Source organism: Salvelinus namaycush, chromosome 21, assembly GCF_016432855.1.
Source record: "Salvelinus namaycush isolate Seneca chromosome 21, SaNama_1.0, whole genome shotgun sequence".
Taxonomy (NCBI): Eukaryota; Metazoa; Chordata; class Actinopteri; order Salmoniformes; family Salmonidae; genus Salvelinus; species Salvelinus namaycush.
The window spans coordinates 53,316,693-53,343,447 of record NC_052327.1 but is presented as its reverse complement, the minus strand read 5'-3'; the positions used below and the strand labels follow the sequence as shown (position 1 = coordinate 53,343,447).

The 26,755-nt window shown below is 43.6% G+C and overlaps 2 protein-coding genes across 2 annotated transcripts; both read right to left on the bottom strand.

Moving 5' to 3' along the window:
• Positions 1-261: 261 nt before the first annotated feature.
• Positions 262-12,400, bottom strand: LOC120065973 (cadherin-related family member 3-like). The gene is made up of 19 exons (XM_039017013.1): positions 12,355-12,400; positions 11,857-12,059; positions 11,424-11,580; positions 11,254-11,339; positions 10,913-11,010; positions 10,641-10,742; positions 10,256-10,392; positions 9,761-9,968; positions 9,406-9,571; positions 9,159-9,261; positions 8,899-8,997; positions 6,829-7,067; positions 6,460-6,628; positions 4,560-4,680; positions 4,259-4,394; positions 3,441-3,646; positions 1,161-1,200; positions 990-1,038; positions 262-886 (listed from the first exon to the last, which is right to left on the bottom strand). Exons 1-19 carry the CDS (start codon positions 12,398-12,400, stop codon positions 528-530), a joined length of 2,724 nt encoding a protein of 907 aa, XP_038872941.1. The 3' UTR covers positions 262-527.
• A 1,672-nt stretch (positions 12,401-14,072) lies between these two features.
• LOC120066496 (endoplasmin-like) lies at positions 14,073-21,663 on the bottom strand. Its single transcript, XM_039017910.1, has 17 exons — positions 21,513-21,663; positions 20,558-20,660; positions 20,197-20,338; positions 19,886-20,002; positions 19,290-19,621; positions 18,782-18,893; positions 18,436-18,558; positions 18,136-18,252; positions 17,726-17,941; positions 17,490-17,555; positions 17,103-17,372; positions 16,472-16,717; positions 16,110-16,246; positions 15,879-15,957; positions 15,510-15,665; positions 15,066-15,188; positions 14,073-14,573 (listed from the first exon to the last, which is right to left on the bottom strand). The coding sequence occupies exons 1-17, from the start codon at positions 21,559-21,561 to the stop codon at positions 14,550-14,552; spliced, it is 2,412 nt and encodes an 803-aa protein (XP_038873838.1). The 5' UTR covers positions 21,562-21,663; the 3' UTR covers positions 14,073-14,549.
• Positions 21,664-26,755: the final 5,092 nt, after the last annotated feature.

Genomic DNA, 26,755 nt, shown 5'->3' with positions numbered 1-26,755 from the left:
CAAGTCTGGGCCTCAGCGGTCTGTGCCTCAGCGGTCTGGGCCTCAGCGGTCTGCCTCAACGGTCTGTGCCTCAACGGTCTGGGTCTCAACAGTCTGTGCCTCAACAGTCTGTGCCTCAACAGTCTGTGCCTCAACAGTCTGTGCCTCAACAGTCTGTGCCTCAACAGTCTGTGCCTCAACGGTCTCTGCCTCAACGGTCTGTGCCTTAACGGTCTGTGCCTCCACAGTCTGTGTAACATAGCAATGCCAGAGCAGTTTTAATCTAGATAAGCATTGACAGGTTATATTTATTTGTCTGTTATCTTGATTTACAAAGCTGTAACCAAGTCATATTATGACCCGACCCAGCTTGTACTAATGTACAACGTATTTGAGTATCTCTGCACGTACATTATTTGCAGAAACAATTACACAACTGTTGTAAAGGCTAAACATTTTTCCACAAAACAAAAATCCTATGCTTGACTATAATAATGATTTGAAAGATTTCTAAACACACAAGTAATGTATTATATGTCAGTGAGGAATCAGACTTCAGACATGTTGAGCCTTCCCCTAGTTGTCATGGGTACCATATCTAACTTTACGCCTCCTTCTGAAAGAGCTAACCGAGCAGAACTTGCAGACTGCCCAGACGTTTGTCTGCTCTGACTGGACCAGGGAGATCTTCTATCCTCTGTGGCCCTGCCTACTCCCTCACTCCTCATTTTTGATTGGCCAGTGCTAGCCCTCCCACTCCTAGCCTGTGATTGGGCAGAATGACCATGAGGAATGACCATGGTGCTGCTCTCTGGCTGTATCATAGGGACAAACTCAGACACAGTGGTACCGTCCTTCCAGCGTCTGGCTCCAGACTTACTGTTGTACTCGTACACCCTCCCTGTGACTGAAAAATGTAAAAAATAAAAATAATAATTAAAAAATGCTAAAGGTCAGAATTAGGTTTTATATAATCTCAGAACAGATAACAGGAAATGAGAGAAACTTACCAGGATCAACTTCCTCTCCATCAAATACAGTGTTGATCTTGATCACTTCCTGGAATAGAGAGAGCGTGTATACAGAGAGGACAGTCACCAACAATTGAATCGAGGTCCTAGAACACAGTGGCACTTTAACAGACTGTAGGTAGACTGTAGCCAGACTAGGTAAACTCTTACCATTAATATTTCCCTCTTTGGAGGTGTTGGTTCTGGGATCCTATGTGACAGAAAAAATTTAATATATCATTAGTAATACATGAAATATAAATTTCTGTTATCAACAATGTCTTGATTCCCCCACAGCCATGTAACGATTCCCCCACAGCCATGTAACGATTCCCCTACAGTCATGTAACGATTCCCCCACAGCCATGTAACGATTCCCCCACAGCCATGTAACGATTCCCCCACAGCCATGTAATGATTCCCTCACAGCCATGTAACAGCCATGTAACGATTCCCTCACAGCCCTGTAACGATTCCCTCACAGCCATGTAACGATTCCCTCACAGCCATGTAACGATTCCCCCACAGCCATGTAACGATTCCCCCACAGCCATGTAATGATTCCCCCACAGCCATGTAACGATTCCCTCACAGCCATGTAACAATTCCCCCACAGCCATGTAACGATTCCCTCACAGCCATGTAACGATTCCCTCACAGCCATGTAACGATTCCCCCACAGCCATGTAACGATTCCCTCACAGCCATGTAACGATTCCCCCACAGCCATGTAACGATTCCCCTACAGCCATGTAACGATTCCCCCACAGCCATGTAACGATTCCCCTACAGCCATGTAACGATTCCCTCACAGCCATGTAACGATTCCCCCACAGCCATGTAACGATTCCCTCACAGCCATGTAACGATTCCCTCACAGCCATATAACAGCCATTTAACGATTCCCTCACAGCCATGTAACGATTCCCCCACAGCCATATAACAGCCATTTAACGATTCCCTCACAGCCATGTAACGATTCCCCTACAGCCATGTAACGATTCCCCCACAGCCATGTAACGATTCCCCCACAGCCATATAACAGCCATGTAACGATTCCCCCACAGCCATGTAACGATTCCCCCACAGCCATGTAACGATTCCCCCACAGCCATGTAACGATTCCCCCACAGCCATGTAACGATTCCCCTACAGCCATGTAACGATTCCCCCACAGCCATGTAACGATTCCCCCACAGCCATGTAACGATTCCCCCACAGCCATGTAACGATTCCCTCACAGCCATGTAACAATTCCCTCACAGCCATGTAACGATTCCCCCACAGCCATGTAACGATTCTCTCACAGCCATGTAACGATTCCCTCACAGCCATGTAACGATTCCCCCACAGCCATGTAACGATTCCCCCACAGCCATGTAACGATTCCCTCACAGCCATGTAACGATTCCCCCACAGCCATGTAACGATTCCCCCACAGCCATGTAACGATTCCCCCACAGCCATGTAACGATTCTCTCACAGCCATGTAACGATTCCCTCACAGCCATGTAATGATTCCCCCACAGCCATGTAGTGATTCTCTCACAGCCATGTAACGATTCCCTCACAGCCATGTAACGATTCCCCCACAGCCATGTAACGATTCTCTCACAGCCATGTAACGATTCCCTCACAGCCATGTAATGATTCCCCCACAACCATGTAATGATTCCCCCACAGCCATGTAACGATTCTCTCACAGCCATGTAACGATTCCCCCACAGCCATGTAACGATTCCCCCACAGCCATGTAACGATTCCCCCACAGCCATGTAACGATTCCCCCACAGCCATGTAATGATTCCCCCACAGCCATGTAACGATTCCCTCACAGCCATGTAACAATTCCCCCACAGCCATGTAACGATTCCCTCACAGCCATGTAACGATTCCCTCACAGCCATGTAACGATTCCCCCACAGCCATGTAACGATTCCCTCACAGCCATGTAACGATTCCCCCACAGCCATGTAACGATTCCCCTACAGCCATGTAACGATTCCCCCACAGCCATGTAACGATTCCCCTACAGCCATGTAACGATTCCCTCACAGCCATGTAACGATTCCCCCACAGCCATGTAACGATTCCCTCACAGCCATGTAACGATTCCCTCACAGCCATATAACAGCCATTTAACGATTCCCCCACAGCCATGTAACGATTCCCCCACAGCCATATAACAGCCATTTAACGATTCTCTCACAGCCATGTAACGATTCTCTCACAGCCATGTAACGATTCTCTCACAGCCATGTAACGATTCCCTCACAGGCATGTAATGATTCCCCCACAGCCATGTAATGATTCTCTCACAGCTCGGCTCAGCAGGCAAAACTGGTTGAAAGGACATCAAACTGATTGTAAAGACGTCGTAAGCTGGTTGTAACAACATCATTTCATCCAGCTTTGCCTACTGGGAGATGTAGTATTTCAGCTAATACTCACAGTACTTCCTTGTCTTCCCGGGCCCTGGGTTTGCAGCAGGAGCAGTCACTGTGTTTAAGAGCCTTGTAGAGCTTCCCACAGAGGTGATACAGCAGGTATGACAGTAAACCCAGCAGTAGCATGGTCCCCAGAGCAATGACAAACCATATATACCAGTCGTCAATGCTGTAGGTGTTCTCGGTGATGGTGATGTATGTTACACGAGGCTGCAAGGGAAAGGTTAACTGTGGTTGCGCTAGTCTGTGGTTGTGAGGAAATTCACATCGACATGTGTTGTTCAGAGTAGATGTAGAAAAAGAGGCAAATAGTTGTTATGGTAACACTACTAATGTCCTTATTCAAATCAAATCAAAATGTTATTTGTCACATGCGCCGAATACAACAGGTGAAATGCCTTACAGTGAAATGCTCACTTACGAGCCCCTTAACAACAATGCAGTTAAGAATATAGAGAAGAAAATATTTACTACATAAACTAAAGTAAAACTTTAAAAAATGTTTATTACACAATAAAATAAACAATAATGAGGCTATATACAGGGGATACCGTATATTATGTGCGGGGGTTCAGGTTAGTCGGGTAATTTGTACATTTATTTTAATTTAAAAAAAATTACAATGTGAAACAACTAAATAACACAATTTGGTTAGGAGTCCGAATAGTGGTTGGAGTGTAGGAGGTCCCTGAGCACAGCTGGAATTCGGGTCTCCGTGACAAAAGGCAGCAGCCGTAACCACTGCTTTAAGAAATATATCCCCTGGGGAAGGGGTGGTCTGACTTTATGCTAGGTTCATTAAAGTATAGAGATAAGGCTTACTATAGTTGTAGTGGTGACGGTGGTGAGGTCAGGGTCCACTACTAGGATATTGATGATGACTGTGCCAGTCTGGGTCAGACCTCTTGGCTCAGACCCTGCAGACCGCAGGTTCCCATCAGAAACCAGCACAGTCAGGCTGTATCAACCAACCATTCAACCATATAAAGTTAGAAGTTAAGACTACATGTAACCGTCACGGTCAGATAGATTCTCAGTTCAGAGGGCATTGTACAGTATATGTTTGTCAGACTGATAGTTGTTCAGACTGATAAGAGCACCAATAGTAGTTAGCATATCTGACCTGTAGTGCCAGACCCGGTCCAGGCCACTCTCATAGTCAAAGGGTTCCTTCAGGAAGAGTCTGGTGACGTTGGTGCCAGAGGAAGGTGAGAACACAAAATGGTTGTTCAGGTTGCTGGCCCCTATAGGGAAACATGGAAATATCAACCTGATGATATCTTATATAGTTATAAAAGTCAAGTATGTCAGACCAGTCTTCTAGGATCATATCTAGAGTACAGTATCTAGAGTACAGGTTTCTCAGTTAGCTCAGGACCGGTGTTCATAAAGCAGAGTAGGACTGCTAATTACATGTACTGTGCATTCGGAAAATATTCAAACCCTTTGACTTTTTCCACATTTTGTTTACGTTACAGCCTTATTCTAAAATTGATTAAATTGTTTTTTTCCCCCCATGTCAATCTACACACAATACCCTATAATGACAAAGCGAAAGCAGGTTTTTAGAATTTTTAGCAAATTTATAAAGAATGTAAAACAGAAAATACCAAGCTATGGAAGGAATTGTCCGTAGAGACCCGAGACAGGATTGTGTCGAGGCACAGATCTGGGAAAGGGTGCCAAAACATAATTCTTAAATGGAAGAAGTTTGGAACCACTAAGGCTCTTCGTAGAGCTGGCCGCCCGGCCAAACTGAGCAATCGGGGAGAAGGGCCTTGGTCAGGGAGGTGACCAACAACCCGATGGTCACTCTGACAAAGCTCTAGAGTTCCTCTGTGGAGATGGGAGAACCTTCCAGAAGGACAACCATCTCTGCAGCACTCCAACAATCAGGCCTTTATGGTAGAGTGGCCAGATGAAAGCCACTCCTCAGTAAAAGACAGCCCACTTAAAGTTTGCCAAAAGGCACCTAAAGGACTCAGACCGTAAGAAACAAGATTCTCTGGTCTGATGAAACCAAGCTGAACTCTTTAGCCTGAAGGCCAAGCATCACGTCTGGAGGAAACCTGGCACCATCCCTACAGTGAAGCATGGTGGTGGCAGCATCATGCTGTGGGGATGTTTTTCAGCGGCAGGGACTGGGAGACTAGTCAGGATCGAGGGAAAGTTGAACGAAGCAAAGTACAGAGAGATCCTTTATGAAAACCTGCTCCAGAGCGCTCAGGACCTCAGACTTGGGTGAAGGTTCACCTTCCCGCAGGACAACGACCCTAACCACACAGCCAAAACAACGCAGGAGTGGCTTCGGGACAAGTCTCTGAATGTCCTTGAGTGGCCCAACCAGAGCCCGGACTTTTGGACATTTCTGGAGACCTGAAAATATCTGTGCGGCAACGTTCCCCATCCAACCTGACAGAACTTGAGAGGATCTGCAGAGAAGAATGGGAGTAACTCCCCAAATACATGCGTGCCAAGCTTGTAGCATCATACCCAAGAAGGCTCAAGGCTGTAATCGCTGCCAAAGGTGCCTCAACAAAGTACTGAGTAAAGGGCCTGAATACTTTTTTAAAAACTTTTTTTTTAAATAAATTTGCAAAAATGTATAAAAAAACAGTTTTTGCTTTGTCATTATGGGGTATTGTGTATATATTGATGAGGGGGAAAAAAGGATTTAATCTATTTTAGAATAAGGCTGTAAAGTAACAAAATGTGGAAAAAGTCAAGGGGTCTGAATACTTTCCCGAATGCACTGTATGTCATTTAGAAAACACTCTTATATAGTGCGACTTACAGTAGTGAGCGCATACATTTTCATATTGGTCTCCCTGTGGGAATCGAACCCTCAACCCTGGCGTTGCAAACACCATGCTCTACCAACTGAGCCACAACGGACCAAGTCATCTCAAATTCAGTTTTGACTTTTGTAATCATATTAGATCATTTAGACCTGAGGAACTTGATCCTAGATCAGCATTCGTACTGAAATGCTTTCTGAATACGGGCCTAGAGGCCGGCAGTACCTGAGATAGAGTAGATGAAGGAAGCTGGAGGGGAGTCCCTGTCTGAGCAGGTCATGATGAAGCCCTGGATGTTGGAGCCCGTCCTCAGGTCCTTGGGGACTATTAGATGTGTCTGGTTGGGGCCACACAGTGGAGGCTCGTCATTGGCCTCTGTGATGTTGATAGTGACCTAAACAAAAACGCACAAATAACCAATACATGCATATTTATTTTTAATTACCAGATAAGACCCATTGAAGATAAATACCCCTTTTGCTAGGGCAACCTGGAAGGCGAGAAAAAAGTGGTTGGGAAAAAAGGCACTGGACTGTGTTTACATCATTAGGAATAACGTCTTATGACAATATAAAGGTCACCAGGCCATGGTACCGTAGTGGTGGCAATGAGCGGACTGATGGGGTCCCCGTCCTGAGCTCTGATGACCAGGCTGTAGGTCTGGGTGGTCTCGTAGTCTGGCCGGGTCAGTAGGGCGAGACTCCCCAACTTGGGGTCCAGGGAGAAGATGTTAGACAGACCACCAGTTCCTCCACCAGAGATCAGGGAGTAACGGACGCCGGTGGCAGGGAGGTCTCTGTCCGTAGCTTTCACTGATCCTATCACCGTCCCACCTGGAGGGAGAGGCACAAACATATCAATGAGCTCGGTGTGGTGTGGTGTAGTGTAGTGTAGTGTGTGGTGTAGTGTAGTGTAGTGTAGTTGTCATAGGTGTGGTGGTGTACACCTGCAGCAAATGTGGCAAGCAGTCATCAGTATCATTACTTTGGCTGTACCTGGTCCCAGATTGCATTGTGCCAGATCTGTGACCAGACAATGTTATAGTTGTTGCAGTTGTTATAGTTGTAGTGTAGTTGCTGTAGTGTTTTTGTTATAGTTGTAGTTGTAGTGTAGTTGTTATAATTTTAGTGTAGTTGTTATTGTTTTAGTGTAGTTATTGTAGTTGTTATTGTTGTAGTGTAGTTGTTATAGTTATAGTGTAGTTGTTATTGCTGTAGTGTAGTTGTTATAGTTATAGTGTAGTTGTTATTGTTTTAGTGTAGTTATTGTAGTTGTTATTGCTGTAGTGTAGTTGTTATAGTTATAGTGTAGTTGTTATAGTTATAGTGTAGTTGTTATAGTTATAGTGTAGTTGTTATAGTTATAGTGTAGTTGTTATAGTTATAGTGTAGTTGTTATAGTTATAGTGTAGTTGTTATTGTTATAGTGTAGTTGTTATTGTTGTAGTGTAGTTGTTATTGTTTTAGTGTAGTTGTTATAATTTTAGTGTAGTTCTTATTGTTGTAGTGTAGTTGCTGTAGTGTAGTTGTTCTAGTGTAGTTGTTGTAGTTGTAGTGTAGTTGTTGCAGTTATTATAGTTGTAGAGTAGTTATTGTTTTAGTGTAGTTGTTATTGTTTTAGTGTTGTTGCTGTAGTGTTGTTGTTATAGTTGTAGTATAGTTATAGTGTAGTTGTTATAGTGTAGTTGTTATTGTTTTTAGTGTAGTTGCTATAGTTGTTATTGTTTTTAGTGTAGTTGCTATAGTTGTTATTGTTTTAGTGTAGTTGTTGTAGTGTAGTTATAGTTATAGTGTAGTTGTTATTGTTTTAGTGTAGTTGTTGTAGTGTAGTTATAGTTATAGTGTAGTTGTTATTGTTTTAGTGTAGTTGTTGTAGTGTAGTTATAGTTATAGTGTAGTTGTTATTGTTTTAGTGTAGTTGCTATAGTTGTTATTGTTTTAGTGTAGTTGCTGTAGTGTAGTTATAGTTATAGTGTAGTTGTTATTGTTTTAGTGTAGTTGCTATAGTTGTTATTGTTTTAGTGTAGTTGTTGTAGTGTAGTTATAGTTATAGTGTAGTTGTTATTGTTTTAGTGTAGTTGCTATAGTTGTTATTGTTTTAGTGTAGTTGTTGTGGTGTAGTTATAGTTATAGTGTAGTTGTTATTGTTTTAGTGTAGTTGCTATAGTTGTTATTGTTTTAGTGTAGTTGTTGTAGTGTAGTTATAGTTATAGTGTAGTTGTTATTGTTTTAGTGTAGTTGTTGTAGTGTAGTTATAGTTATAGTGTAGTTGCTGTAGTGTAGTTATAGTTATAGTGTAGTTGTTATTGTTTTAGTGTAGTTGCTATAGTTGTTATTGTTTTAGTGTAGTTGTTGTAGTGTAGTTATAGTTATAGTGTAGTTGTTATTGTTTTAGTGTAGTTGCTATAGTTGTTATTGTTTTAGTGTAGTTGTTGTGGTGTAGTTATAGTTATAGTGTAGTTGTTATTGTTTTAGTGTAGTTGCTATAGTTGTTATTGTTTTAGTGTAGTTGTTGTAGTGTAGTTATAGTTATAGTGTAGTTGTTATTGTTTTAGTGTAGTTGTTGTAGTGTAGTTATTGTTTTAGTGTAGTTGTTGTGGTGTAGTTATAGTTATAGTGTAGTTGTTATTGTTTTAGTGTAGTTGTTATAGTTGTAGTAACTTACGTCCAAGAAGCTCAGAGATTCTGTAGAAATACGATGGAGGGCTAAACACAGGGGGAAACTCATTCACAGGTGTCACCGTCACATAGATGTATGCACTACCTGCAAAGCACCATGGGAATCAGAGTTCAAAATGAGTCTGAGTGGGGGGGGGGGGGGGGGGGGGGAATCACACTACTGTACTTTGTGATATACAATTGTGTTCAGTCTAGGCAGTCAGTCACCTAATAAAAAAATAAACCAGCAAATAAACAGTCACCTACCTTTTAGGTTGGGCTCATCCTTATCCTCAGCCACAGCCAACAGGCTGTATTCATTACCATCAAGCAGGTTACTGGGATCCTCAAGGTCTAGGTTTCCTTTGAGCTTTACGGGGAAAGAATCGTCAACAACCTCATGTAAGTATACGTTTGTGACTTTGTATGAATGGGATCATTCAGTAATTTCATACGTTCATGTCACTGGTCAGGAAAAACTCCTGTCCCTTTTAAATATTAATATTCTGCTTACTACGATCTGATTGGATCCCGTGGGTTCCAGAGCAAAGCGGTTAGCGCAGCCCAGACAGGACAGGCCAGTGAACAGGAACTCTCTGAAGGCCGTCTCAACGTCATTATCTGTACACGTTACCGTGGTGATCAGGGCCCCAGGCTTTTCCGTCTCAGATACTGCCACCCTGGATCCAGTCAAAGGAAACGATGCAATGGATACATAGCAATAATGGCTGCTGCCTTCGTGCACATACTAGTGTCCGCATGGGTTCAAATCCAAGCCACATCTCTCCTGACACACTCCTTTCCTAACTGTCTCTATCTGTTGGATACAATACTGGAAAAAAAGATAAACAACAGTATAAAAATATGACCTCTGTGCGTCTGGGGAGCAGATGGGAGGGTTGTCGTTAATGTCAGTGACGGTGATGGTCAGAGTGATGGTGTTGGTCAGAGTGATGGTGTTGGAGGGAGGACCAGAGGGGCTGGAGGTGGCTGTCACGGTGACCATTATGACGGGGTCCTCCCTGAGAGGAGCTGAGTCACGGTCCATCCTGTTGGCTATAGTCACCAGGCCAGTGTCTGAGACATGGGACAAGCCAAAACACAGGGGCGCACAGTGAGCATTTAAAAAAAATCTAAATAATGTTAATTGTTTTTTAAAATTTCAATCAGGTTGTGAAGCTGAACTCATACTGTATGTCCACATTTCATGTTTTTCTAATTGTAGTGGGGACTGTTTGTTAAAACTGAAAATTACAATCTTCACTAATTGATCGCAGAACAAATTCCCTTTTAGTTATGGTCAATTATGGATATTTTGTGGAAGTCCGGTAAGTATGTATAGTATGACTGGGCATTGTACTCACATCTGTGTATAGCCAGGTAGTTGTTGGTGCCGATGCTGTAGATGATGTAGAAGGAGTCATCGGGTACCACTGCTGTGATGTTGGTCACGATAAACCCTGGACTCAGCTCCTCAGAAACTGTGAAGTCTGTGATTGTACTGCTTAGGACATAAAACACACACAGTATAGATATACAGTAAAAAAAAATAAAAAATGGGTAAGGTCATACAGGAATCGAAACAGCTAAATGAGAAACACACAATTTCAACCAGTGTGCTACCTATAACCGTTTGACAGATTTTTTAAAAACTATAAACTAATTCACTTTTATAAATGATGTATATGGGTATTTTCTAAAGTACAGTGTTACTAAAGTCTTCAACAGACAGGGAATAGCAATACTGACTTCAGGAACTGAGGTTTATCATCGTTCCTGTTGACGATGTTGATGACCAGTGTTCTGGATACACTGTTGTTCCCATCACTCACTGTCAGCTTGAAGGCATAGCTGCAGGACGTTTAAGAATTAGAATGTAACGTTTACAAGACTCCACTGACATAATGCTGTGGTGTGCTGTTAGCGACATCAGTGGAGAGGCATTTTCAACTGCACAGTACCCAATCCTCTGGTATAAAATATTATAATGTGATGTCTGTGTGCAGGAGACACATCTCTACCTTCTGGGGTCAGTCAGGTAGTTGAACTGTTTAGTTGTAGTCAGGAAGCCTGAGCCAACGTCAATACGAAACTCTGTGTTTGACGGGGTCAGTGTAAACTAAAATACACAACAACATGTAAGTCAGATATTTCAACTAATAGACAGTGTGTGTCAGGGTTGCACAGTAAATTACATTTCAATACGGTAAATTTCAATTTACTTCCTAACTGAATTGAAATGGAATTTACCCAACCCTGGTATGTGTGTGTGAGAGAGAGAGAGAGAGCGAGAGCGAGAGCGAGACTGAGAGAGAGAACGAGAGAGAGAGAGAGAGAGAGAGAGAGGTTGAGGAAGCCATACAGTCACAGGCTGGTTCTCAGGATCAGAGACTGTTGGCCTGTAGATCTGTCCTGGTGGGGATTTCTCCAGAACATACAGGACAGACTCTGAGAGGATACAGGAACACACAAGAGGTTAAAATGGGCTGTGTAAGTCATAATAACCATATCACGCATGTTCACACACAGTACCTTCATCTAGGAATACAGGGGGTTCGTTGACATCAGTTAGGATCACTGTGAGTCTCTGAAGAGCCATGTCCTTCGTACTGTCCACAGCGAGGATTTGAAGGGCAAAGCTGTTGGGTGACGTCTCAAAATCCAGGTTGGTAGTACCTGTTACTGTTACCTGTTTTCAGAACAGAAAATGTATCATGAAATAATCCTCCTTTACTCTTACTTTGCAAGACATGGCGTTTCTTCTGTGAGAGGCTGTATCAGACCTGGGTTTAAATATTATTTTAAATCATTTTAAAGAAGTCTCAGAAGTACAAAGCCCATCCACATAGCTCTCCAGACAGGCTGAAAGAAATGCTCAAAGTATTTGAAAGATTTCAAATAGTATTTGAACCCATGGTCTGGTACATATCAGGCCTTGCTAGGGTAGTATTGAGCAATGCCTCACCTGTGCTTTGTTAGTGTTGATCATGGACACAGTGAATGTGTTGGTGAGGGGGTCAGAGTTGAGTATCCTGGGGTATCCTGATGCCAAGCTGGCACCTGGGGACAGAGCCACCTGGAAGCTGTAGGTCACAGTGCCAGCCTTGCTGTTCTCTGCCAGTCTAGCGGTGCCTGGCAGGCCTATCAACGAAACCTCTGGAGCCGAGCCTGAAACCATCCGCAGAGGAAATGAACACCAGTAAATGAGAACAAGGCAGTGGTAAGTAGGCACCAAACAGAATAAAATGGCACTGAATAAAGTTTAAAACAAGTGATATCTGATTCTGAAAGTGGCCAAAAAAAATGCTTGTTTGTTTTTCATTGCAAAACGCTTTACTATGGTGTACCTTAATAATGAACATGACCCAGGAAAAGTCATACAAAACCTATATTCAAAATTAGCAGCTCAAAAGTACATTGTAAAGAAAAAAACACTTTGACAGTCTGGATGTAGTTGTCTCACCTCGTATCATCCACATGCCCAGGGTCAGTAGGAGTATGAAATCCATGGCCATTTCTCTCGTCAATATCAAGTGTCCTCTCAATAGCCTTATGCTACACCAAAGTAAGTTTGAGTGTGTACTCTCTACTTGGGACTATCGCAGTTTGGTTACTGGAAGGCTAGACGTTCTACTGTAGGCTGTGTTGCTAGAGTCCTGTGTTGGTAGATACAGGAGTTTATGGTCTTTACCTTTTGATATGAGTCACACCAACTGTAAGTATGAGCCATTTCCTCTACCTTATGTTAAACTCATCAGATGGAGGACTGAATGCTCCAACATATTTAAACAGAGCTGATTGTGATCTGACTCTTGAACTAGGCCCTGTGTATACAACAAAGACCATGTTCACAAAGAGGATGTCTTTCTGGCGATATCTGCAAAATGTCTTTCTGCACATGTAAAATTTGAATATCACAGAAACGGAATATTGATCAACAGAATCTCTGAAAAGTCCTTTGTTTACAGCTAAACACATTAATAAACGTGATCGGATTTGATTCCTTAGATACTGTGAGTTAGTTTGGTATCTAGGGCTAGGCCACTAGAGTGGAATACACCACTGTTCAATGACTAGAAGGAACTCAACCTTTCAATATAACTTTTTCCCCCAAACACAGGTTGACAAAACACCGGATGAGGTGGGTTTAAAATAAAGTTGCCATATTTAAATTAGTTGAATAGTTTTACAGAAAGATCCGATCAGATTTGTGCTGTCAATATGTAGGTGTGCATGCTGAAAGCAAAGCACCAATTTAGAAACGGTTCATCCACTGGAACCACACGCCAAAACCCTAAAAGCTGCCAAAACATTAATTGTCCAGATTAACACTGGTCAGCATGCTTAAAAAAAAAAACTTTTCACTACAACTATATTTGCATAAATCCCAATGCATTTCAGGTGCCATAGATGTGAATGAGAAATCCCAGTCACTACATTTACATTGAAGTCATTAACTAGCCTTTAAAAGCTAGACATGCCATTCCAACTTTAAAAAGTCTGAAAGTGTGTATACAGCTTTTTGAGACCATTTACACTTCTTGACCAAAAAAGCTTTTAAAATGTGCAAAAAACCGCTATAGCCCAATGCTCTTGAACCGTTAAACACCCAAACATTGACAGACTGACTTTAAAATTAACTATAACCATTTTAGAAGTGTGCATAAAAGCACCAGACTTCAAAATGTGGATTCACCGCTGTTCTTGAGCCGTTTCAGCTACAAATACCGACGTGTAGTGACTCAACTTAGACGGTCTCACAGCTTCCACGCCTACTGCAAACTATGAAGCCTGTTGTAACCCTATTCATTGCAATTGGCAGAATACAGGCTTTTAAACTGTGATGCACTACCACTGAACTTTCAGAACTAAAGCATTTTGAGCGTAAAAACCACATGGCTTTTAATAATATACTCCCTGTAGCCTACTACATTAACCCACTGACAGCATGGTAGCAACAGGATGGATCAAAACAGCGGATTAATTGACCCACTAAGCAGTTAAATTTTGTGCATCTAAATTACCGAGTCCATCTTTAAATGGGAACGCCTCAACAGTATGTTCTTTAGACATGTTGTATTCGGTCATATTTGTGCCGCTTTATTCAATAAAATGTATTTAGTTTATGTATAACTTCACCCGTACCAAGAGTCCAACTACATTCATCACACAGACAGTAGACCCTTTTCAAGGAAATATTTATTCAATGGGATCAAGGGACAGTGTCGATCACATCTTTTCCAGCTCAGTTAAATATTAACAAATTTACAATCATGAGGAATGTAACAAAACAGAAACAAAAACACCAGCCTTAAAAAAATCTCGCCCCATCAGGACCCTCCGCAGAGTGAGTAAAGTGTGGCCGATGGCCTCGACTTAGCCCGGTCCCAGATTTGTTGGGCAAGAGAGCACAAACAGATGTGGGACCGGGCTAGTCTTGATTGGTAGCTGTTGGGTATCCTAGCCAGCAGGTGGTCTTGGCTAGACAGACTGAATCACACTACATTTCACTATTGTTTCACTTAACACAGATAATGGAGTGGAAACAAATATGAACACAAGTGGAATTCGGTCTGGGTTTCCAGTTAGGACTTCGGCCTTCGTTGTGGCTCAGCTCCAGGACAGGTCCATCATCATTACACCCTCATTTACAGTGCTTTATAACTCATCTTTGTCAGTTGCCTGTTGGCCAGAGAGAGGGAGGTTGGTTGAAGTTTCACCATCATTAACTAAATCATGCAAAACAAGGCATCAATTTGAAATTATGAATATTCAAATGATAACCTCTTCCCCAGGCTATTGGGCACAGCAGAGGAGGCTGCTGGGAGTAGCTATAGGAGGATGGGCTCATTGTAATGGCTGGAATGGAACAAACATGTGGTTTCCATACGTTTGATACCGTTCCAGCCATGACAATGAGCTTGCCCTCCCAATAGCCCCTCCGATCAGCCGCCTCTGGTGCATAGCGCATATTAGCCTGGTCCATCAATGATTCAAAGTTGGCCTTAGTGGGAGTGATCTCACGGTCTCGGCTAACCAAAGCCAAGTTTGACATGTTGGTCCACCAAACATGTGGGTGTTTGTGTCTGGGAAGGAACTGATCTGAACTATAAAACCATGAATGAACGTAATTTCCCAAAACTGGTCAACCGCAACATGTGATCTGAGACTCACCGCTTCTTCATCTGGAATTTCCTCCTCTTCCTCAGCCGCTTCATCCTCTGCTGGCTCTTCAGGCTCCTCTTCAGGCTCCTCCTCCGGCTCCTCCTCCGGCTCCTCCTCCGGCTCCTCCTCAACCTGCAAGGGGCGGGGCAAAACAGGATTAGATATAGTTTCCTCAGCATTTAAGAGTAACACTGCATTTCTTTTTCAAAACAGGTGGGATAAGCCCTGAGCTAGAGCAGGTAGCTTTCCCGTCTCCGGTCCTCCACAGCACATGTTGTAGCCCCAGACAAAAGACAGATTCAAGTCATTGAGGGCTTGATGATTGAGTCAGGTGTGCTTGGCCAGGCCTAAATCACTGTACTGGAGGGGAAAAGCTTGGCTACAGCACCACTCATTTACAGAATTCAGGAGTTGATCATGTCTCATTGTGTATTTGGCAGGGCTGTGACATGCCTGTTCGGTGAGGTCCACGTTCATACTGAGCCGCAGCATGCGTTCAATCCGGTCTCCGTAGGCCTTGGTGTCCTGGAGCTGGTAGCCTGAACGCAACGTGGCAGTCTCAAACAGCACCATGGCCAGGTCTGAGGCAGTCTGGTCCTCGCCATTCGTCTGCAGGTAAGAGAAATAGAAGGGATGAGAATTAAACACTCAGCGATATGACGGCGCCACGAGCAGCACTGCAGAGGAGCACCATGTACAAACATCATTCAGCTGACGAAAGATGACATTCTCTAGCTTGATTTTCATTGGCCCCCCCCTCTTGAGAATCAAGTATGACAGAAATGTCACATGGTTTGTGTTATAGGTTATGTGAATACTTACAGAAACACGTTTCAGCATCTCCTTGATGAGAGGGTGCTTCGGGTTGATTTCTAATGTTTTCTTCTGGCTTGCATAATAACTGGAAACAGAGCAAAAGAATTAGGAAATCTGAAGCACAAATAGGATCTTGAAATCAAATCAATCAATGATATCAACATTTGGATCCTTTCACAAAGTAGGAATGAGGACGTGTTCGAGGAGATCAAACAGAAGCGCATAGTGACCACTCACTTTGTGGAGATGTCTTTCCCGGTCTGGTAGGCCTGCGCCTTCATGATCCTCTCCATGTTACCAGACCAGCCGTACTGGCTGGCTACAAGAGCACAGGGGGACTTGGTCAGCCTCTGGGACAGGATGGCCTTCTCAATCTACAAGAGAAAAAGGACACATTGGCAAAAATAGATAAAGGTTTTCCACAATATCATTTAATCCAAAAACATTGAGGTCCGGATTCTCCTTTGAGAATGTTTTTTTATTATTTTTTATTATCCAGCACTAAACTTAATCCGAGTCTGGAAAAACCAACGTTTTTTTTATTTTTTATCTCGAGTGGGCTGAAGTTTGACCTTTTGCCTTCATGTTCTGTATGTTACCTTATCCTTCAGGGCGCTGTCCTTCATCCAGGTGGTGAGAGGTTCATACTCCTTCTCCAGGGCCTCCCTTGTCTCCTTGGCCTTGTCACTCTCGTCAAACTTGATGCCCTCCTTGGCCACGTTCTGGAAGCGCTTGCCATCGAACTCTGGCAGAGCCTGGACACAGTACTCATCTACTGGCTCGGTCAGGTAAATGACCTCATAACCCTTCTTCAACAGGCTCTCTACGAAGGGAGAAGACTCCGCCTGGGGGACGAGGACATTACACAAGGGAAGACTAGGGTTTAGGAGGAACATTGACCTACAATTCCACTAGATTGCTTACACCTTACAGATCTGCAAACATCTCAGGGGAAGGGGTAGTGAGCAGATTGGAACCAGCTGAGTAGTTACATTCAGAGAGGTTTCCTTAACGTCATTTGAAGACAGAGTTCAAAATAAGATGGAAAGTAAACGGGAATCCCAGAAAAGGATTGCTTTTAAATGAATCCAGTTCAGTCCACTCTTCACACCTTTTAGCTAGTTCTAGACATGAAGTATATCTGGTCCCGCTTCTCCATCTACGTATGGCCCCTGCCACACCAGGCCACCGCGGCAGCTTAAGTGGCCTATACAGTGTAACACTACCCACCTCCTTGCGGCTGGTCCCAGCCATGAAGTAGATCTTGTCCTGCTTGTCCTTCATCCTCTCTACGTACTGCTCCAGGCTGGCCAGCACCGTGTCGCTGTTGGAGGTCTGGAAACGTAGCAGCTTAGCCAGACGGGTCCTGTTGGAGTGGTCCTCAATAACACCCAGCTTGATGTTGGTGCCAAACTCCTTCCAGAACTTCTCGTTGTACTGCTCTTCTGCGATCTTCTTGATCATGTCCAGGGTCTTACGCACCAGCTTCTTACGGATCACCTGGATGGAGGAACGTTTAGTTAAGCTCACATCATTCACTACGATGGTTAACAAGTCATATCTTCATTAGGCACCAAACTGACCCGAAACAGAACTTGTCTAATTAGAGAGGCTCACCTTGAGCAGCTTGTGTTGCTGCAGGGTTTCTCTAGACACATTCAGGGGCAGGTCATCAGAGTCCACCTAATAAAACAATCATAAATCACTTGAGGAAAGTAATAACATTAAATGAACAATCATTTAACTGTACAGCAGGGTCAAGGGTCAATTCCAAATCAGATTATTATTTTTAAACCCTGCTATACCAAGTCTTAGATTAGTTCTATAACGTAAGCTATGTAAGGCTCACTCACCACTCCCCTGACAAAGTTCAGGTACTTGGGCATCATGTCATTGAAGTCATCAGTGATGAACACTCTACGGACAAACAGCTTGATGAAGTCGTTCTTCTTGGTTCCGTACTCGTCGAACATGCCCCTGGGGGCGGCAGCGGGGACAAACAGGATGGACTTGAAGGTGACCTCACCCTCGGCTGTGAAGTGGATATGGGACAGGGGCTCGTCTGTGTCCTGGATGGGGGAGAGCGACAAAATCAATCAAATTAGAATGCCAATCAAAAAGATATTTATAAAGCCCATTTCATGTCAACAGTTGTCAAAGGGTTTCACATTAACCCAGTCTAGACTCCGAAGAGCAAGCTAAAAATGGATGCTTTGGCTAGGAAGTAGTCCCTGGAAGGAAGTCAGGGTCGCAGACTGCATACCTTGGAGAAGGTCTTGTAGAAAGCCTTGTACTCGTCTTCCTCCACTTCTTTGGCTGGCCTCGTCCAGATGGGCTTAATGTCGTTCATCAGCTCCCAGTCCCACACAGTCTTCTCAACCTGGACCAAAGGCATGGAAGTGGTTTTGAGTTTTTAAAAAGTCAACAAAAACATCCAAAATAAGACACCAATTGCTAACTAAGTTGTATTATGTGTGTTAGCATTTGAATAGATTAAATAAATGGAACTGTTACAGAAGGAGAGGTTTGGGAAAATAAAACGAGTCAAGCTGTTTGTTTTTACCTTCTTTGTCTTTGGCTTGTCCTCTTTCTCATCCTCCTCTTCCTCCACCTCTACCTCATCCTCAGTGGCATCTTTCTCCTCTGCCTCGGTGTCCTCGTCGATGGGCTCCTCAACGGTCTCAGTCTGGACAGGTGGAAGAGAAGGGAAAAATGGCAAAATGTTATTCCTACAGCTCACTGCTACAATGGTTCACCATGGTTTGTTCCTTTGACAAACTGGTCTCAAACCCTTCCTCTCCTTTATCTAGGATTAGCTTGATTCCACCATATTGTTTCCACCTGTAAATTATTTTGCTTTCAGTGCAGAAGGAGAGGACAGGAAAAATAGTATAGTTCCACTCCAATACCTTGCTGGACCAGACGTAGATGGGGAAGTTGATGAACTGGGAGTACTTCCTGACCAGGTTCTTGATGGTCTCCAGCTCCAGGTAGTCTGTGGCCTCCTCCTTCATCACCAACCTGGACCAATCAAAAAGACAACCGGATAGAACCATGTTAGTGTCAAAACATGAGTCAGTCAAAATACAGATTGATTCAATGTCATGGTACTTCGTGTTTTGAATATCATTGAGGGATTTTGTCCTGAAATATCTTACAACGCTACACAAGTTCATTTAATTCATGGCCACTGTATGAATACCATAGCCTGGTATTCAAAAACTTTTAAACACTAGGAGCATTTGCTTGTGGCTGTCTAGACTGCCAGTTTTCACTTTTGGAAGTACCAAAAAATGAAGTACTTACTATGACTGATGTGTGGTTGTCTCACCTAGCTATCAACTGTAAGTCGCTCTGGATAACCATCTGTTAAATGAATAAAATGTAAACATAACAAATGTACTCTGAGACACTCACGTGATGGTGGTGCCCCTTCCTAGGGTGTCTCCACGGGGGTCCTCGATCACGCTGAACTCATTGGAGTCAGACTCCCAGATGTGCTGCGTGCCGTTGTTGTGCTTCGAAGACACTATCACCTTGTCAGCAACCAGGAAGGCGGAGTAGAAGCCCACGCCGAACTGTCCAATCAGCTCTGAGGTGGACTGGCCCTCACTTTCAACCTCCGTCATCTTGTTCAGGAACTCGCTGGTGCCCGACTTGGCGATGGTACCCAGGTTTCTAATCAGGTCGTCTTTGGTCATGCCAACACCTGTGTCTGTGATGTGGAGCATGTTCTTCTCCTTGTCAGACTAGGGAGAACATGAAGAGAATAGGTGAGCTCAACCTCAGAAGTCCTAATGATATTTTAGTAATCATTTCCATCTCTTACAAAGCAGAATGGATCAGTCAAAATATCTTTCAAAGACTAACCCTTTCGCCAATTCAAATTTCCTCCATTCCTCTTAATAGTCTCAAAACACATTGGAGAAGAAGGTCCAAGGGGAAGGACCATCTCCAGTACGGTTGATAAGAGTGCGAGGAATTGAGATTGAGGACGTGACCATGAAACACACCTTGATCTTGATGGTGAGCTCCTCGTTGGCGGCCAGTGCATCGTCATTGGTCAGAGACATCAGTCTGATCTTATCCAGAGCATCAGAGGCGTTGGAAATCAACTCCCTCAAGAAGATCTACAGACAGGAGGACAGGATGGTTACTGTTAATAACATAAACCTCTTGAGTTAGTTATGGATGGATCCACTCAACTTTTACTGACTCTACAATCTGGAGTCATAATATTAACCGTCTCAAAATCCAACACAGACAGGAGGACAAGAGAAGGATGGGAAAGTTTCCGGAATCCTTCAACCCTACCGCTACTCACCTCTTTGTTCTTGTAGAGGGAGTTAATGATGAGTTTCATCATGCGATTGACCTCTGCCTGGAAGACATGTTTCTCCGACTTCTCTCTAATCTCTTTGATCTGAGCTGCGTTCAGCCCGTCCAGCTGGATAGACTCCTCCTCTCTGAGGACAGAGACAGAGAAATCAATGACATTCAACAGGTCAGTGTATCACACCGAACTGTCACCTTTCTTCCCCCTGTAGCCGACTACTGTCATGTTTTACTTTAAGGTTCCTCCCAAACAATTGTGTCGGATCTGTGCAACTACCAAACACACATCAGTAATGAGGCTGGGACCACCCCTCAGTCTGGTTATTTTTTAAGGTTTCTCCCTGACCTACCTCTGCACCACCTCGTCATCCGTCTTGGATCCATCTCTGCTCTTTCCCAGATCCTCCTCCACAGCGCCGTCGATGTCAAGTTCATCTTCTGCTCTCACAGATGCTGCATAGAAACACCACCCAAGTTAGCAGAGAAGGTGAATCCGACAGGTAAACTGTTCATGGAAAACTCCAACCCAAAAACATTTAGTACATTGTAGACCTTTGCTTGAGTGCTGACAAAACATTTGGGGACTTTCAAGATGTGTAACTCAATACAGAAATCATCCCGTATGATACATTTTGCATCATATGACGTAAATACATCATACAGGGATGGTTTTCTGTATTTTGAGTGTTACACATCTTGAAAGCTTGAGTGCTGACAAACAAAACACTTTGGGACTGTCAACAATGGACTAATATGAAAGAACAAAATATAGTTTCCCGTTAAGTTACAAACTGAAGTCGCATGCAAAACAAGAGTCGCATGCAAATCAAAAAGGAGATGTGGCCTATTCAACCTGACAGAATTTGTTTTGTATAATTCAGTCACGGGCTATATACCTAGCTGTATTCCTTAGGTAACCAAAATAACAGGAAATACAGATATCACAAACTACCTACGCTAGATGGGATGAGCAAGCCAAGGCTAACACTAACGTTACCGTTAGCCGTTCTGATCTGTGGTTGCTAGCTAGGAACAGGATGTTTGCTTAGCTTACAAGGAAACTTCCAGAAACGTGCGAAGCAGTAAGAAAATCTCCAAGAATCAAATTCAATGAATAAAACCCAAATGATTACAAATAAAAAAGGCCTAGTGGTGTCCATATCTAACTATTAAAAAGGTGAAATACAAGCTCACGATTCAGATGGCTGGATCGTGAGCTTAGAAATCAAGTTCAAATGCTACCTCGTATGGATAGACACCGCTAATAGCGATGCTAATAAAAAAAAAACATCCTCAGATACTCACCGAATGCTAAAAGCGCACAGAGCAGCCCAATAAACCAAATCCGCTTCATTTTGTTAAAATTATCTTCAGACAAAAGACGTGGGTATCAACCTATACCTCAACCGTATCAACGCACACACCGACGCCTTGACAAGGAAGAATGACAAGTTCGAGCTCCCCCAACAAAAGCACCCCTTTTAATACTCCCCCCAAGACGGACCAATCATAGGGCACCACGCACAAAACACAGCCAATAGCAGCAGGACATTTCACAATCTACAGGACATTTTCTCCCAATAGACGTCTTCCATGTAAAACTTAACACATGAAAATCGTGGCTTGTAACCATTGGCTAAAGAATTCTTCTAGAGGTACTATTTGAGGCAACTACTCTAAAAGATTGCTCAACAAACAATGTCTATGCATTTTGCTCAATCAGTGTTTTTTAAATATTAAATTGTATTGATGTGATGATCATTTATCGATATTCTATTTGGTCACTATAATGATAATGTTTTGTTTCTAGAAGCTGATAGGCTATAATGCACAATAACCATTCATACTGCATAAGAAAACAACGTTTATTTGTCACCTGTGCCGAATACAACAGGTGTAGACCTTACAGTGAAATGCTTACTTACAGGCTCTAACCAATGGTGCAAAAAAGGTATTAGGTGAACAATAGGTAAGTAAAGAAATAAAAACAACAGTAAAAAAGACAGTGAAAAATAACAGTAGTGAGGCTGTATACAGTAGTGAGGCTATATACAGTAGAGAGGATATATACAGTAGAGAGGCTATATACAGTAGCAAGGCTACATACAGACACCGGTTAGTCGGGCTGATTGAGGTAGTATGTACATGTAGATATGGTTAAAGTGACTATGCATATATGATGAACAGGGAGTAGCAGTAGCGTACAAGAGTGGTTGGCGGGAGGTGGGTGGCGGGTGGCGGGACACAATACAGATAGCCCGGTTAGCCAATGTGCGGGGGCACTGGTTGGTCTGGCCAATTGAGGTAGTATGTACATGAATGTCTAGTTAAAGTGACTATGCATATATGATAAACAGAGAGTAGCAGCAGCGTAAAAGAGGGGTGGGGGGGGGGGTACACAATGCAAATAGTCTAGTCCGGGTAGCCATTTGATTACCTGTTATGGCTTGGGGGTAAAAACTGTTGAGAAGCCTTTTTGTGACTGGGGTGGGTGGGGTCTTTGACAATTTTTAGGGCCTTCCTCTGACACCGTCTGGTGTAGAGGTCCTGGATGGCAGGCAGCTTAGCCCCAGTGATGTACTGGGCCGTACGCACTACCCTCTGTAGTTGCCTTGCGGTCGCAGGACGAGCAGTTGTCGTACCAGGCAGTGATGCAACCAGTCAGGATGCTCTCGATGTTGCAGCTGTAGAACCTTTTGAGGATCTAAGGACCCATGCCAAATATGTTTTGTTTCCTGAGAGGGAATAGGCTTTGTCGTGCCCTCTTCACGACTGTCTTGGTGTGTTTGGACCATTCTAATTTGTTGGTGATGTGGACACCAAGGAACTTGAAGCTCTCAACCTGCTCCACTACAGCCCCGTCAATGAGAACGGGGGCGTGCTCGGTCCTCCTTTTCCTGTAGTCCACAATCATCTCCTTAGTCTTGGTTATGTTGAGGGATAGGTTGCTATTCTGGCACCACCCGGCCAGGTCTCTGACCTCCTCCCTATAGGCTGTCTCGTCGTTGTCGGTGATCAGGCCTACCACTGTTGTGTCGTCTGCAAACTTAATGATGGTGTTGGAGTCGTACCTGGTGAACAGGGAGTACAGGAGGGGACTGAGCACGCACCCCTGAGGGGCTCCAGTGTTGAGGATCAGCGTGGCAGATGTGTTGCTACCTACCCTCACCACCTGGGGGCGGCCCATCAGGAAGTCCAGGATCCAGTTGCAGAGGGAGGTGTTTAGTCCCAGGATCCTTAGCTTAGTGATGAGCTTTGAGGGTACTATGGTGTTGAATGCTGAGCTGTAGTCAATGAATAGCATTCTCACATAAGTGTTCCTTTTGTCCAGGTGGGAAATGGCAGTGTGGAGTGCAATAGAGATTGCATCATCTGTGGATCTGTTTGGTCAGTACACAAATTGGAGTGGGTGTAGGGTTTCTGGGATAATGGTGTTGATGTGAGCCATTAGCAGCCTTTCAAAGCACTTCATGGCTACGGACGTGAGTTCTACGGGCCTGTACTCATTTAGGCAGGTTGCCTTAGTGTTCTTGGGCACAGGGACTATGGTGGTCTGCTTAAAATATGTTGGTATTACAGACTCAATCAGGGACATGTTGAAAATGTCAGTGAAGACACCTGCCAGTTGGTCACCACATGCCCGGAGCATACGTCCTGGTAATCCGTCTGGCCCCGCGGCCTTGTGAATGTTGGCCTGTTTAAAGGTCTTACTCACGTCGGCTACGGAGAGCGTGATCACACAGTCGTCCAGAACAGCTGATGCTGACAGCTGATGCTCTCATGCATGCCTCAGTGTTGCTTGCCTCGAAGCGAGCATAGAAGTAATTTAGCTCGTCTGGTAGGCTCGTGTCACTGGGCAGCTCGTGGCTGTGCTTCCCTTTGTAGTCTGTAATAGTTTGCAAGCCCTGCCACATAAGACAAGCTTCGGAGCCAGTGTAGTACGATTCAATCTTAGCCCTGTATTGGCGCTTTGCCTTTTTGATGGTTCGTCGGAGGGCATAGCAGGATTTCTTATAAGCTTCCGGGTTAGAGTCCCGCACCTTGAAAGCGGCAGCTCTACCGTTTAGCTCAGTGCGAATGTTACCTGTAATCCGCGGCTTCTGGTTGGGTTATGTACGTACAGTCACTGTGGGGACGACGTCCTCGATGCACTTATTGATAAAGCTAGTGACTGATGTGGTGTACTCCTCAATGCCATCGGAAGAATCCCGGAACATGTTCCATTCTGTGATAGCAAAACAGTCCTGTAGTTCAGCATCTGCTTCATCTGACCACTTTTTTTATAGACCGAGTCACTGGTGCTTCCTGCTTTCATTTTTGCTTGTAAGCAGGATTCAGGAGGATAGAATTGTGGTCAGATTTACCAAATGGGGGGCGAGGGAGAGCTTTGTACGCGTCTCCGTGTGTGGAGTACAGGTGATCTAGAATGTTTTCCCTCTGGTTGCACATTCAACATGTTGATAGAAATTAGGTAAAACTGATTTAAGTTTTCCTGCATTAAAATCCCCGGCCACTAGGAGCGCCGCCTCTGGATGAGTGGTTTCCTGTTTGCTTATTTCTTAATAGAGCTGACTGAGTGCGGTCTTAGTGCCAGCATCCGTCTGTGGTGGTAAATAAACAGCCACGAAAAGTATAGATGAAAACTCTCTTGGCAAATAGTGTGGTCTACAGTTTATCATAAGATACTCAAATTCTAGAGACTTCCTTAGATTTGGTGAGGGATACGATAACAGGGACAGGTATATACACATAATAAGCAGAGAGGTTTCAGAACATATATATAGACCCTCTTTGTAATAAGTCTATGAATATGCAAGATCAGGAACAGACATGTACAATCATGTTTACAACAGTCAGCAGGATGTAGGTTATTGGGCTGACCTGAAATATGTAATATGATTGTAATGATTTCTTCAGTACAAAGAGACTGTTAGTGTATGTTCAACAGCCAACCACAAGGTGGAAGTCAGGAGTCATTGTAGTGATCATGGAACTACTCTGGCTACTCTGAAGAAGAATAGGAGCTCTGGATATGTAATTAAAACGATCATATTATATAGAAGCAAGATAATATGCGGATCTGTGGCAACTGGCAGCCTTTACTGTCTGTCAATAAAGGCAACAGGGCCATCTTACTTTGAAAAGTGTAGTCCCAGAGTCGTGTATTTAGATACAGTACATGGCTCTGGTGTTAAGATACACAGTTCTGGTGTTAAGATACACAGCTCTGGTGTTAAGATACACAGTTCTGGTGTTAAGATACACAGTTCTGGTGTTAAGATACACAGCTCTGGTGTTAAGATACACAGTTCTGGTGTTAAGATACACAGTTCTGGTGTTAAGATGCACAGCTCTGGTGTTAAGATACACAGCTCTGGTGTTAAGATACACAGTTCTGGTGTTAAGATACACAGTTCTGGTGTTAAGATACACAGTTCTGGTGTTAAGATACACAGTTCTGGTGTTAAGATACACAGCTCTGGTGTTAAGATACACAGCTCTTCTTGGGGACCTTCAATGCTGCAGAAATGTTTTGGTACCCTTCCACAGATCTGTGCCTCGACACAATCCTATATCAGAGCTCTACGGACAATTCCTTCGACCTCATGGCTTGGTTTTTTCTCTGACATGCACTGTCAACTGTGGCACCTTATGTTGACAGGTGTGTGCCTTTCCAAATCATGTCCAATCAATTGAATTTACCACAGGTGGACTCATATCAAGTTGTAGAAACATCTCAAGGACGATCAATGGAAACAGGGTGCACACAAGCTCTTTTTCGAGTCTCATAGCAAAGGGTCTGAATACTTATGAAAATAAGGTATTTCTGTTTTTTATTTGTAATACATTTGCAAAAATGTCTAAAAACCTGTTTTCACTTTGTCATTATGGGGTGTTGTGTGTAGATTGCTGAGGATTTAAAAAAATCCATTTCAGAATAAGACTGTAAAGTAACAAATTGTGGAAAAAGTCATGGTGTCTGAATACTTTCCAAAGGCACTGTATATAAAAGTATACAAGCACACTATTCCACACCGATCTGCACGTTAACATTTAAATTATTTTTCTAGTTTAAACGGTGTAGGAGGAATAACTTTCCAAATACAAATTATAATAACTAGAGAAGTACATTCCCTAAAGAAAATGTAGTGTGCTTAAAATGTAGTGTGCTTAAAATGTAGTGTGCTTAAAATGTAGTGTGCTTAAAATTGTGTTGCATGTATAGTGGGCTCCTGGCCAATTAAGCTATTTTGTGGGGGGGGGGGGGGGGGGGGGGGGGGGGGGGGGTTCTGCAGATCCACAGATGATGCAATCTCTATTGCACTACACACTGCCGTTTCCCACTGGGACAAAAGGAACACCTACTTGAGAATGCTGTTCATTGACTACAGCTCAGCATAGACTACACCATAGTGCCATCAAAGCTCATCATGAAGCTAAGGATCCCTGGGGCTGAACACCTCCCTCTGCAACTGGATCCTGGACTTTCTGATGGGCAGCCTCCAGGTGCTGAGGGTAAGCAACAACACATCTGCCACGCTGGCCCT

Coding starts and splice junctions, on each gene's coding strand:
- LOC120065973 (XM_039017013.1), bottom strand. CDS start 12,400: ATGGATTTCATACTCCTACTGACCCTGGGCATGTGGATGATACGAG. Junction 9,572..9,760: donor TGCTCCCCAGACGCACAGAG/GTCATATTTTTA, acceptor GACTGGATCCAG/GGTGGCAGTATCTGAGACGG. Junction 8,998..9,158: donor GGATGAGCCCAACCTAAAAG/GTAGGTGACTGT, acceptor GGTGCTTTGCAG/GTAGTGCATACATCTATGTG.
- LOC120066496 (XM_039017910.1), bottom strand. CDS start 21,561: ATGAAGCGGATTTGGTTTATTGGGCTGCTCTGTGCGCTTTTAGCATTC. Junction 17,556..17,725: donor TGAACTTTGTCAGGGGAGTG/GTGAGTGAGCCT, acceptor TTGTTTTATTAG/GTGGACTCTGATGACCTGCC. Junction 16,718..17,102: donor CTGGGACCAGCCGCAAGGAG/GTGGGTAGTGTT, acceptor CTCGTCCCCCAG/GCGGAGTCTTCTCCCTTCGT.